Here is a 14071-nt window from a genome sequence, read left to right on the forward strand (position 1 = left end):
GTCTTTAAGAGGAGGCTAGATGAACACCTTGCTGGGGTCGTTTGACCCCAGTACTCTTTCCTGCCACGGCAGGGGGTCGGACTTGGTGATCTGCTCAGGTCCCTTCCGACCCTAGAAACTATGAAACTATGAAACAGGAGGGCAGGGTCTCCGATAGGACTCCAGAAGAGGCACTCCTGTCACAAGTAGTTTGAGAGAGACTTTTGATAGAAAGGGTGCTAAAGCATACATCAGAGTACAGAGAAACAGCACAGGCTAAACCAGCGGTGGGCAAAATATGGCTTGTGGGCCGGATTCAGCCCACCAAGCACTTTCATCCAGCCCATGGGTGCCCATCAATGAATTGTACCTCGCCCAGCCCTTCCACTTCTGATGGTGGGAGTGAGGTGCCCACATATAACCTCCCCCCCCGCCAACATACCTCATTGCACCTTGGTCCCACCCTTGCAGGCAGAAGGACCCAGCCCAGCCAGCAGCAGCTTCCTGCACTCTTGCTGCTGCCACTGCTGCAGCCACCAGGGGACATGTTTGACTTCCCTAGCATCCTACTTGCTCCAGGCACCAGGTAGGAAAGCAGCAGGGGTAGACAGCTGAGCCGGATGAATGTGGAGCATGGGGCTAGGGCTGGTGGCACTGCGGAGCCCATGCCCAGAGGGGCAACGGGAGTGTGGAGCTTGGCTGGACAGGTGTGGGTGTGAGGGAGGGTGGGGGGGACCCGGGGGACCCCGGGGACCCCACCCTCCCCCACACACACACTCCTGCACATGGCATGCAGCTCCTGCCAGTAGCAGCAGCAGCAGGCAGGGGTGCTCTGGAGCAGGCACTGGGAGCCAAGCCTGTCCAGCACGCCTCTATCACAGCAGGTTCACGTGGTACGTCTGCCGCTCCTGCACTCATGCAGCCCTGGGGGAAGCCCCACACTGAAGCCAGCTGCCTTTCCTACCTCCTGCCATGTTGGTCCTGGAACTCTTGCTGGAAGTGGAGGGAAGCTCCAGCCCCTGATTGCCCACGGAGGCCTAGGACGTGAGTGGCAGGGGGCGGTGAAGACAGTTGGCTTCAGCGTCGGGCTTCCCTCTGCTGCATGAGTGCAGGAGCTGTAGGCGCTCCATGCAGAGCCCCTGAGATAGTGGCAGGCTGGGCAGGCTTCACTCCTTGCTCCCATGTGCAGCACTGGAGCCATGTGCTGCCAGGTGCCAGTACACACATAAGACTTTAATTTTGAGTTACTGTACAATCACCTCTATATACACTACAGAAACACAAATCATGACAAATATTTTTAGTGTATGATTTGGGGTTTTTCGGTTCCAAGATGGCAACTCTCCTCTCCCAAAAGGAGTATTTCTGTGGGGCAAGGGGAGGAACTTCCAGTGGCAAAGGTCAGGGGTTAGGGGGGGGACTTCAGATCCCAATATGGTAATCAGGGGGCAGGGCACCTCAAAGGGCAGGGCTACCCATGCACCTATTGACAGCTCACCAAAACTTGTTAAGCAGCCTTCTGGCAGAAATAATTGCCTGGCCCTGGGCCAAACTAAATAGGTCAAAAAGCACCATAATGGGAATGGGGAACTGGAAGGACTCGGAGAAGTTGGACCTTCAAATAAGAAAGAGAGAGAAATTAGAGTGCTAGGGATCCTGATGGATGCCAAAGGGAAAGGTAATATGGCATGAGAAAAAGTAACAGCAAGACTATGGCAAATACTTTGTTTCTAGTCCAGAAGGGTACTGTTGTTTGCCAGAAAACTGGGAGCATTTAAGGATGTACTACTGTTGATTAGTTTATATACAAGAATTGTATTCCCACTGATGTAGTGGCAGACAGCAAATGTACAGAGGGAAATGTGTGTGTACTTCTGGAATGAAGGAAGAGAAGGGTTGGTTAGAGCTGAACTGTACAAAGCATGAGAGATGGTGGATGGGGGCTGCTGGACTTGGGATTGTTTGTCTATGTGAAATATGCTAGCATGATATGCAAGGCAGCAACAGAGGGAGAAGGGGAAGCAGCATGTATCACCAGATTTCACACAGCTATGATTTTGAGGGAATGGGGAGTATATCAGACCTCTTTGAACAGTCCATGGGCATGAAAACTTCCAAATTATTACATCAGGATGGAAGGATTCATACAGGGGTATTAGATAGGGACGGTAGCACTGGAGGTCCTGAAGGGTCATAAGAAATTGATGAAAACAGTTAAGGAGACAGGATGGTGCTAATGGGAAATGTCACAGAAAGACAAGTGAAAAAGGTGTGGGTAGCGGTGGCAGGTAAACGACTAAGAAGCTACATGCTGACCTAGCATGGATGGCTGTAAGTAAGAAATATCTTGCTAGTGAGAGAAGTGAAACAGATTGGGCTTGACAAGCTCATCATGGTACCCAAGGGAGAGATGTAGGGAAGAAGAAACAGTAGGACATATTTGGGGAGTGTACGTATGCAAAGAGGATGTGGGAAAGGGTCCGCTGCTTTCCGAGTATCACCAAAATAAACCTGTCATTAGCACGGGAGATGGTACTATATGGACTTATTCCAAAGGGACCCAAGGAAACACTATTAAGGACTTTATTAGCATGTGTTAAAACTAATTTATGCAAAGTAAGAAACCTCTGAGTGTTTAAGGGGTTGGCTTTTACTGAAAGAGTGCCTGAAGCTGGGGCTGCATGAATTGAAATACTACATTGATCAGGACAAAGAAGAGATCAGAGAGGAAGAGGTGGAGACGTGGAGGTAAAAGGACTAGACACACTTGTTTCACTAAACCAACAGAGGACTGATGAGAAGGGCAGAGAGTTTCAGGTGGTTACTGGGGTAAAAGTTTTTTCATGAGGTTCTGTAAGGTTTTGGTTTTTGTGAGAAGTTGATGTATGTTGTTTAAGGGTTTAATACATGTAGCTGTGTGTTTTTGATATGTAGTTCTTACTGTGCTATAATTTTCTCTCTTTTTTCCTTTTTTTTTTCCTTTTATAAAAAAGAGATTAAGCATTTTTGGTACCAAGGGGAGGTGTTAGTGCTGGCTCTACCCTCCCTGGAGCTGGCCTGCTATAGCAATGTCTCCAGGCCTGGTGCCAGTTCATTGTGTAGGGAACATGTGCCCATTTTTTAAGGGCCAAAACAAAACAAACAAACAAAAAGTTTCCAATCAGTATGTTGTACAACATGAACCATGTGTTTTGTAGGCATGCTTGGTGTGGGCTGTTTTCAATCAACCTCACAGTTACTTTCCATGACTGAACATATTCTGCTTCTGGCAGCAGTTTAGTGATAGGTAATGTATTTAATGAGGGTTTTTTGCATGTGAATACAAAGATGAAGGTTTCTGTATACCCATGCTGATTGGGGAAAAAAACTTCATTTTATTTTTGAGTAAATATGCTAGTGTGTGCACGTGCGCACATGCTCACATGCGTGTACATTCAGTAAGTGCAGCTATTCCATGTTGTGTTTATCTCCTGTTGCTGCCTGCTGTTATGTTTGACAAGCACTCACTTAAGACTGTTGTACAACAAAGTGGGCTGCCCTGTGTGATCTCACTAGCACAAACACACCCCTGCAATACACAAAGTTGGCAATGGGGATGGGACCCCCAGTAGGCAGAAGGCTTCCTGCATTTCATTCTGAACTGGGAGTGCCAAGAATGCAAGGGAGAAAGGAGGACTGCACTATTCAGGGAGCCTAATAAAGGGGTTCCTCCCCATGGGGTATTCTGTGCAGCTGCTCTGCACCATGCCTATCTAGTACTGTATCAAAGCCTTTGATGTAGCCAGGTCATTGCCTTAGAAGACAAGCTTATCGGTATAGCAGTTCCATCCGAAGCCAGTTAGATCAGTGAAGTTAACCAGTCAGACCTCTGAGAAATGTGCCATGCTACCAACTCCTATCTACTTACAGGCTTCTGACATTGTTTGCTCACTCACGTCCCTGGCCAAACCCTATAACAAGTTCTACAATGAGATCCTCATACTACTAAAAATATAATTTTACATGGACTCTTTCTAAAGCAATCAGATGTTTCCATTTCAACCAGAGCAATCACCTGTCAAACAAAGGGATCTGTCCAAGAACTGTAGTTTTGGTACCTGTCTTTAGTCTCTATTGAGGGTGTGTAAATTTGTGGGATTCAAGATGACACCCTAAAATGCAGACTGCTTACAAAGCAAAACTTAACATTCACTATTGTCGAAGAAGCACTTGCTCATGAGCTATATTTTTCTAGACAAAGGAGATCTAAGCATTGTCTATGAAAATGATGTCAATCGACTCACCAAGCGCAATCTAAAAGGAATTATTCACAGAAGTGATGACCAGTGCACAAGAAAATAAATTCTTCATCTCTGTGAAACTTCTATAGCTATAGCGAGAGCCAGACATGACACCATGAACGACATGTGCCCCTGGTGGGAGTAGCAGCAGGAGTTCCGACAGATGCTGTTCGGGGCATGAAGGGGGTGGCAAGTGCCAACCAGGGGTCAGCAACCACCCAAACATGCCACCAGCAGCAGTGGTGGTGGCCAGCGGGGATTGTTCACTGCCTACAGATGCTGCCAGCAGTGTTGAAGGCGAGGGGTGGGGGGTTAGTGGTTACTGCCTGCAGGCGCTGCAGACAGTGTCAGTGGCACCTTTTTGTAGGGGGTGCGCTGCCACGTTCAGGGAGTGCATGTGCACCCACATGCACCCCTTACACATCATCCCTGCAGGACACAAGCTGTTTCCTGGTACCAGTAACATCACTGCAAGTGCAAGGATTGCATTGAACATGTATGTCATCAAAAGTTCAAACCATACAAAAAGAAGGTAACCATGGAAGGTATGCCTCCAGCTACCACAAATACCGTTGCAGGTCTTAATAGAATTTTAGTCTGTGACACTCAGATGCCCACACTACCAGACCTGACAAGAGTGTGGAAACAGTACCTCTACAAAAGACGTAAATGACAGTGATACTCTGAGGCATTTCATGCATCATAGAGGTACACTCAGGATCCAAGTTTTTCTTAATTTCAGTAGAAATGTATGAATGGTCTCAAAAATCATTCTCTTATTGTTCCATGCAAAACAAGACTTGTCAACCAGAACAAACAAACTGTTGGTTTAAATGGAGAATGTTAAATCAACATTCAGCTACAGGAAGAATCCAGGAGTCTATCAATCAATCTCATAGTTGCAAGACAGTGAGCAAGCTTGCTTGATGGAGAATGTTTTGAGCTGCTGGGCATCAAATTAACAGGGGCATGCAGGGTTGTGGCAAACACCACTCAAGATATCCTAAAGGAATTCTTTAAAAAAAATTGAAGAAAGGCAAGGTACATACAAAAGCCCACCTGTTTTATTTATGTTGGATCCAATAGTGGCACCAATGTGAAAGAAAACTCGTCATGTTGCATTCACCCTCCATCCAAAAGTTAATGCAGAAATTAATCATCTTGTTAAGTAAGGTGTCCTATAAGCAGTAGTAAATCTGTCACAGTTCACCCCTATTGTCATAAAATCAAACTACCTTGTGTACACCCAAAGCTATTCAACTGAGCCATGTTGGGTGTCTGCAGCTGTTCTTGAGGCTACAAGACCAGTATCCTATAAAGCCAAGACTTCAGATAACAAGACACTTGGCAGACATGTCAACCAAATATAAGATCAACTTCCAGATGATATACCATCTACAAATCCAGAAGACACTATACTGGTACAAAGACTGGTTCTTACAAGTCCAGCAGCTGTTGTTCTGAACTCAGGAAAATTTCCAGTACTGATGCAACTCAAGAAGAGCTTGCTGCTATCTCCAATTAAATGACTCCAACCCCTGAACTGAGTTGTCCAAGGTGAGTCACTGTCTGATCCAGGGCAGGGGAAGGGTGTTGTATACTGGATGGTGTGTGTGTGGATGTGTGTTTGGGGGGGAGGGGGGAGGAGTGTAGATAGAGCTATTCTGTGTTATCCTTGCCTCTGGTTTGCCTGCTGTACTTAGCTGTGTTAGTCTGCAGTCAGACAGAAGATAGGGTAGATGTGCACCTTATAGCATAAGCGACATGTGCTTCCTGAGGCTGGGGGACATGGTGACCACCCACAGGTGGTGACACAGGCATTGGAGGCAAGGGCAGGCAGGGCATGGACCATCTGCTAGCAGCTGCAGCGGTGTTGGTGGTGGAAGGGGGTCCCCATGTGGCTGGATGCCGAGCCTGGAAGTGCCGGCAGTGCACCTGGAAGTGCTGGCAACAATTCTTGGAGGGGGACATCAGCACTCTACCTGCCCCCCCTGCCCATTGCCTAAACCAAGAGCGCTTGCTCTCAGTGGGGGCACCAGCACTCTCAGGGGGTGCACCCCATGCATCCCCTACGTGTTGCCACTGCGTTATAGCTGACTAAATCATGTCTGAGAAGCATTCAGTTAACATTTTTTTTGTTCTGTACAATAAAGATGGTTGCCCTGTTGCTCCCTATCTGATCTGTCTGGGACAAGCAATCCCCTACAACGCACTAAATCTGCAGACTGAACAGACATCTAAGTTTAAATCAGATGCCATCTTGTCATTCATTGAAAAGCACCTAATTCCAGAGCAAGCTGGATAACAGGCAAGTCATGCACAGGTTAAGTACTGATCTTCATGTAGTACATTGAAGACTGCTTTGGAAAGGGTCTGGTAAAAGATACTGCTCTTGTCCTGTGAACAGCATACAGTACAGTGAGCAACTGAGGGGTTCTCATCAATGTATAACATGATGAAAGATGACCATCTTACAACTGACACAGTCTCCGCAAGACTCCCAGGGCATTTATACAAATATGTTTGTCTGCTCCGACGTGTCAGAGATCTAGCATGTTGGAGCAGACTTGATTAATTGAATCTGCTCCACATGCAAGCTGAGGCACCCGGCACTGTCTCATGCATTTGTATAAATGGCAGAACGCACATCAGTGCTGGAAAAATGGCGGCAGTGTGCTTTTGAATTAAAATAGTTTTGACGTGTTTTAGTTCAAAAGTGCACCGCCACCATTTTCTCAGTGCTGATGCGCATTTCACTGTTTATACAAATGCCCCCAATGATTTTACACTGAACTATGTAGAAAAAGGAGCCAGTGTCAGCAGCAGTGATATGAGCCACCACAAGGCAGCACACTCATGCCAATGATTTTTGACATCTACAGGCACTGACAGAAGTGATATTTGTCACACAGTGAGCCCCCTGAAAGCACTCTACAGCAGTTTCCCAACCACTGTGCTACAGCACAAAAGTGTGCTGTCAGAAATGACTAGGTGTGCCGCAGAATGTTGTGATGGCAATAAGATACAATGAGTTACAATAGGTACGAGGATGGGGAATGCTTTAACAGGTGTGCCACGGAAACTTTTTATTAATGTAGCTATGCTTTGAGCTTGAAAAGGTTGGGAAACACTGCTCTACAGCCATGCCCTGACAGAAACGCATGGCTGCAGAGTGCTTTAAAAGTGCCCAGTCGTACAACAGTTAGCCCTCATTTACTGAGGGTTCAGATGAAGGTCCTCCAAACTGAAGTGCCTTCATTAACTTCTGTTTGTCACTGCTGGGAGTAGAGCTGGGCTGGTGTAGCTCAGAACACCCTTGGTGATGTCATCAGGGTGGGAGAGGGAGAAGGCAGGCAGGGGAGCTCCATTCTGGGGTTTGCCCAGCCCTCACTGGGCAAGGCAGGCAAATAGATTGAAGTCCCCCTGAGATGGGGGGGCTCCAATCCACCCACCCACCTCAAGCGCAGGCTAGGCAAACCCCAGAACGGAGCTCCTTCCCCTGCCTTTTCCCCACTCCTATCTTGATGACAGCACCAGAGCTGGGGGGGAAGGGGATGGCAGAGCTAAGGAGGAAGGCTGCAGACATTCAGCCTCTCCACCGGGTTGGCTCCAAAGTGGAGCCTTCTGGCAGCACCCTCCTGGCACTCTGGGCTCACTATGCCTGACACTGGGCTCTACCCAATCATACACCCACTCTGTCTAGGCACTAATGGGGCCTCCAAACCTCCCCTTCTAGTCTCATCCCAATCCTCCAGGGTAAACATGAACACAAACACAATCCCCTAGGCAATAACTTAAATACTAGCAATAGCAACAGTGTTATGCCTCTTTAAAGGGACAAACATCCACTCAGAGTAACATGCCCCTATTCTAGGTACTTGGGAGACTCCCTGTAGTCATGTAGCACCTAGATAGCAGGCAGTCCTAGGAGAGCTAGGCAGGCAGCACCAGGTCTCAAGTAGCTTCAGCAGGCAGGAACACCTTCCCTGTCAGTTGCTAAAGAAAGAGCATGCATCTGCTAGCTACAGCCTGGGTTTATATATCCCAGAACCCGCCTCCTGCTGGTCTGGTGATGTCGGCAGGTGTGGCCCATTACTCCCTTAGGCTGTTACTCTGGCACCTGCAACTGAGGAGCTCTGTTTGGCCTGCCCAGCTCCCTGGCCAGGCTTCTTCAGCCTTAAGGAGCGGGCACGTCTAAGTGCCCTGCTACAGTGGGGTGTAGCAGCACATTGATTAAACATGAGGGGGGCTGGTTCTGAATAGATGCTGATTTATGTTAACCATAGCCAGGATAATTAACATGACAACTATACATAGAGATGACTGTCCTCCAACCATAGCCAAGGTGGTGAAAAGTCCATGTCTCATTCCCTGTTCCCTGAGTCTTCCCACTATCTTAAAGCCCAAGTTTCTTCCTGCCCTAGATGTGCTGGCCACAATACTTACTGTTGACACTGACATGTTCTGTTCTGTAGCAGGTCTTGTCTGACTCGCACCATCCTCTCTGCTCGCCGCTGCCAAGAGAGGAGGGGTGTGGCACAGGTTTTTATTTTGGCATTAAAAGTTCTCTCTGAAGTGGCTGAAGGTTTCAAATCACCCCCCTCTCCTGACAGGGTAAGTTGTATCCACCAAACTCCAAGGAGAGTTGTTTGGGCTGTATGATCTGAGATCCCTTTCCCCAGGTGGGATTTTCATATCCCCTCCCACTTGCCCATCTGAAGGTGAGGCTTCTTAGAGACTCATTTTAAATGCCAGGACTTGACTCATTTCACTGCATACAAGGATTCAAGGACTCACCTTTCTGCGCTGCCATGCGGTACAGATAAACGTACACAGGCTGACAAAGAGAAGTAGGGCCACACTCGCTACAGTTATTGCCACAGTCAGTGCATACATAATCCATTCGGCAGCTTCCTCTGTGGAGAGATGACAGTTAGTGGGAGAGGAAGACTAAGAGGCAGACAAAGACAAAAGGCTCCTCAGTATAGAGGCAGCAGTGTAGAGTTAGTCCCCATACCCAGCATGTAGTCAACGCTGATTAATGTTTTGTTTTCCAATACGAAGCTACACCTCCATAGCCCTGCAGTCCTGGCCTTCACTTCCACCTCCCTGTGTATCACCTGCTTAGATTCCTCTTTTGTCCCGTTCACACGGTGCCAGATCAGTAGGCCTTTCTGTAAGGGGAGAGCTGAGAGTTGACAGTGCAGTGTCACCTCAGCCCCTTTGGAGAGAGGCCCAGTGGGGGTGGCAGAGACTGTAGACAACAGAAGGGGGAGACACAAGTGAGAGGATAATCTCAGGATTTCGGGCTCCTTGCAGGAGACACCTCTAGGGGGACACTCCCCCACCCTGTTTTCTGGGGGTTACTTTCCTCTCACCTGTCATCACTACCAGGTGGATAGCAGTCTTCAGATGTCCAAAGTCAAATGTGACTCTGAACTGGTACCATCCAGCATCTTCAAACAGAACTTTAGACAGAGTTACATTCAGTTGTTTGAAGGGTTTCTCAACTCCCTGGAACCCAAAGCGCTTAATTTGCTTGGGCGAGGTCAATTCTTGATTAGTGATGCTGAAGTTCATTATCTCCCGATAGTTGTCATCTGCCTTTGCTTTCCAATCCAAATGTGCTTTAAGGCTCCCCGTCCATTTTACTTCCCAGAGATTCAGTAAGTATGAGAAGGACACTGTTGTATTAACAGCTGCATACAGGATCTTACGCTCCAACTCTTTGAAACCTGAATTCAGAGCAGAGAGAGAAGAACAAACAGAAGTATGTGGAGCAATAGCCTCCTCATTTTTTCAACTTCACCCAGGCATTTTGTGCAACTCCAGGAAGACCTGAGTTTGATTACTGGGCTCAGTTTGGGGTGGGGTTCAGAAAACAGCCACAGAAAATATCAGCTGGACTCTTGGTAAACATTCGAAGAGCTAAAAACCCACAGGACTCACCAAAGCTTCAGCTGTGGGGAGAAAAATGAGAGACACCTGCAGGGTCTTAAAGGCATAAACCCCAGTGGGAAGGAGACAGATGGTGGGATGCTGTGAAAAGAGGACTGAAGGGAGGAGGGTAGTTTATTTTGTGTCTATTATGTCAATGTACTAATGTTGGGATTAGAGGGCCTACCAAATACTGATTACCTGGAGGTACTCACAGTAAGCAAGCTTTCCCACCACAAGTCCCACAAAGGGAAAATAAGTGACTTATTCAAGGTTACTTGTTCAATGTGGATTTTCAGAAGTCCAGAAATCCTAAGAGAAAGGACTTGGAGCTTCATTGCTCCAAATGCTCAGGACTGAGGTAGTGGACAGGGAGACTTGCCCATCCCAGGGTCTGTGTGTGTGGAGAGGAGGAGTCCCAGAGTCCAGTGTTCTTCCTACCTATCACAATCACATCAAAGGGGATGTCCAGGTCAAAGGGTTTGAATTGTAAATTGATCTTGCATTTCCATTTCCCACTGTCTGTAATCCGAAGACCACTTTTGTGCAGACTGTATTGGTCTGTCTGTGACTGTTCGCTTGTCACTTCCATGTCTTTGTTGTCCCACCAGGTGACAGTGATTTTGTTTTGGACAGGGGAGTATTGCTGCAAGCTCACAAAGAGAACTTGATCGTGTAGCAAATATTTTGTCAACTCTGTAACTGTAGAAAGAAAGAGCCCAGTCAGTGAGTCTTCTCCTTTGCCTGCCTCCCAAAACAAAGGTCTGTCTGGGAGTGAAGGGTCTTTATTGATATTCCAGAAAAAGGGGAATGTGAGGAGCTTGGACTTTGAGAAGCTGAAGGAAAGGGATCTGCACTAGCACAGGCTGGAGGAGATGGATCAGGGACTCAGGTCCTTCCTCTCCCAGAAAGGTCTCATTATGGTCCCCAATCACTCACCGCCAAACACCACCAGCTGGACTGTGTCCCCTCTGTGACCAGATTCACAGGTATACTCGCCAACATCATAAGGTGCCAGGTTCTGCACTTTCAGGGAAAAGTTCGTTGTAATTAATTCAGATCGATTTGCCATTGGAGCCTTCCCTTCAGGAAGAATAAGAATGCTGGGATTAGAACTCCACTGTGGAGGAGAGGGGGCTGCCCAGCCCTGCATAGGGGGTAGGCATGGTGAATTTAGGATGTTACCTTTAAAGACATTGATGTGATATTTGATCACAATGTCTTCTTGTGATTCTTGTCTTCTGGTGGTGTGTGTTCTTTTCTGGAATTTCCAAGTCACTGAAGTCATTTGACGAGTGAGGCTACAAGGTAGGATCACTTCCTGTCCAACAACACCAGCCACCTTTGTTTGTCCTACAGCTACAGGAGGCTTCAGGCCTGAAAGACACCCCAAAAATAGCATGGGGACTAAGTAGATAAGCAGTGGCACAATTAATAAATCCCTTCCAGCCAAATGGACCCCAAATTCCCTGCCTCCTTATCCAGGTCATGATAAGGTCTCCCTCATTCCGCTCTGTTCCTTTAATCCTTCCTCAAATTTCCCATCTCCCTATTACCTCCTTAATTGTCAAGATCTTTTATCCAACCCTAAATCCAGTGTCTGTTGCTGTCTGGGAAAAGCTTTTCCTGTCTCCAACTCTCTTTTTCTCTTTTCCCTCCACTCCCAATGTCCCCACCCTTTACTCTCCCCACCCTTGGACTTCTTCTCTTATTCCTCCCTGCTGTGCCTCTCTGATATCTCAGTCCTATGCTTGCCAGTCTGGCACGCCATCTCCCTCTCACTTACCCCCAGCTGGCAGCAATTTTGTTCTGTTTTGCATATGCTTTAAACAGTAAGGGTAATTAACCATTGGAATAAATTTACCAAGGGTTGTGACATTATCTCTGTCACTGGCAATTTTAAATGAGATTGGCTGTTTTCTAAAGGGCATGTTCTAGTTCAAACAGGAGTTAATTCAGAGCAGTCCTATGGCCTACCATTACACAGGACGTCAGACTAGATCAGAGGTACTCTACCCTTGGTCCGCAGACCAGCCCCAGCCCCTGGTGCTGCAGCATCCAACCTGCAGGGCTCCCCATGGATCTGTGGAGAGCCCGAGGAGCCATGGTCCTGCTCACTAGATTTAGCTCTCAGGGTGATGCAGTCTGGCATGGGGGCCAGACAGCAGTAGTGTGGGAACCAGATGGGGGGAGTGTGGGGCCCCAGAGATCAAACCCAGCTGGGCGGAGGCAGTGCAAGGCCCTTGGCTGGGCAGAGGCAGCATGGGGCCCCAGGGCATGATCATGGCATGTGAGGGCAGCATGGAGCTCCAGGGCCCAACTCCAGTTTGAAGGGGTGGCATGGGGCCCAGTCTGGCCCACAAGCTGGCCGCACGCCATCCATCTGGTTTACAGGGCCCAAACCATGAGCACCACTAGACTAGATGATTCTGTGAATCTATCCAAATGGAAACAAAATAAGGTTGTTCAGTTGCAAATCAGTTTATGGTAGCACTGGCATAACCTTAGTTCAAGTCCTGAGATTTTTGTCTCTGGGGATTTCCCAGATGTTTTTCCTGAGTATGCATCAGCAATCAGTTATTCACATGGTCAGCTTCAATTCTGAGGTGCATTCTCCCTTATATTCCCCCTCTGAAGAGGTCAGAGATCCCTCATGTTACCACCTGATTCACTTTGCATCCCACTGCAGAGCTGAATTTCTCCACCCTGCCCTCCCATAGAACCTATTTCCCTCATAATACTTTCAGCTCCTATGCAGAGCTCAAATGAGCCCCATGCCCCCATAGCATTTCATAGATATAGACACCAGGGCTGGAAGGGACCTTGCAAGATCATCAGGTCTAGAGTAGGTGCTTGCATCACTTCTGAGGGGAGTCTATTCCAGACTCTGGGGACTTGGATGGTAAAGAAGTTTATCCTTATGTCCAGCCTAAAATGGTCTTCTAGGAGTTTGTGACTGTTGGATCTTGTCTTCCTTTGGGATGCTCTGGGGAACAGACATTCTCCCAGATCCTATGTACTTATAGGCAGCCACCAAGTCCCCCCTGAGCCTTCGCTTCTCCAGGCTGAAGAGTCCCATGGTTCTCAGCCTTTCCTCATAAAGCCTGCTCTCTTGTCCTTTAAGCATGCACATGGCTCTCTCAAGCTTTTCCACATCCTTTCTAAAGTTCAGAGCCTAGAACTGAATGCAGTACTCCATCTGTGGCCTCATCAAGGCCTAGAAAAGCAGGAGGATGACTTCCTGGTCTTGCTTGAGATGAATCGGTAGATGCAAGCCAGGTTTTTGTTAGTTTTGCTGGCTGCAGCATTGCATTAGTAGCTCATGTTCATCTTGTGGTCAATCATGACCCCCAAGTCTCTTTCAGTCACGGTGCTAGTGAGTGTAGTATTGCCGAGCCTATAAATATGATGTGTATTTTTTTCCCAAGGTGGAGCACCTTGCATTTCTCCATGTTGAATGCTATCAGGTTTTGACCCTGTCACAATCTGGAGAAGGACTTTTTATTGTCCTTGATTCCTGTAGGCAGTTTGAGTTTGGTTTCAGTCTTGGCTGTTCTAGTTCACTCCAGTGCTGAATACCCCTTTTTGGTGATGTTACCTGACTTCCATTGCTTATAGACTTCTCTTTTCAGATATAAGAGGTCCATGAGTTCCCTATTTACCCAGGGGGGTTACTCATCCCTTCTGCTACCATTTCCTACAGGCCGGAATGGACTTCCCTTGTGCTTCAAGGATCACGTCCTTAAGGAGCAACCACTCATCGTGGACTTCCCTCCCTGTCAGGTCATGGCCATGCAGGGCCTCGGCAACCAGCCTCCTGAGCTTGTGAAAGTTGGATTTCCTGAAGTTGAGGATTTCTGCATTGCTGACTGATC

The 14071-nt window shown here is 47.7% G+C and overlaps 1 protein-coding gene across 2 annotated transcripts in view; it reads right to left on the bottom strand.

The window, feature by feature from the left end:
• CD4 (CD4 molecule) overlaps positions 1 to 14071 on the bottom strand; it is a 69130-nt gene that overhangs the window by 7602 nt on the left and 47457 nt on the right. For both annotated transcript variants that reach the window (XM_019548910.1, XM_019548908.1), the window contains exons 3-9: positions 11382 to 11573; positions 11136 to 11279; positions 10638 to 10898; positions 9638 to 9994; positions 9277 to 9513; positions 9057 to 9175; positions 8706 to 8773 (exon numbers count right to left, since the gene is read on the bottom strand). In XM_019548910.1, the coding sequence (XP_019404455.1) occupies positions 8706 to 8773; positions 9057 to 9175; positions 9277 to 9513; positions 9638 to 9994; positions 10638 to 10898; positions 11136 to 11279; positions 11382 to 11573 (1378 nt within the window). The remainder of the gene's footprint in view (positions 1 to 8705; positions 8774 to 9056; positions 9176 to 9276; positions 9514 to 9637; positions 9995 to 10637; positions 10899 to 11135; positions 11280 to 11381; positions 11574 to 14071) is intronic.

Source organism: Crocodylus porosus, unplaced genomic scaffold (genome assembly GCF_001723895.1).
Source record: "Crocodylus porosus isolate Cpor-Errol unplaced genomic scaffold, CroPor_comp1, whole genome shotgun sequence".
In the NCBI taxonomy this organism is placed as follows: Eukaryota; Metazoa; Chordata; order Crocodylia; family Crocodylidae; genus Crocodylus; species Crocodylus porosus.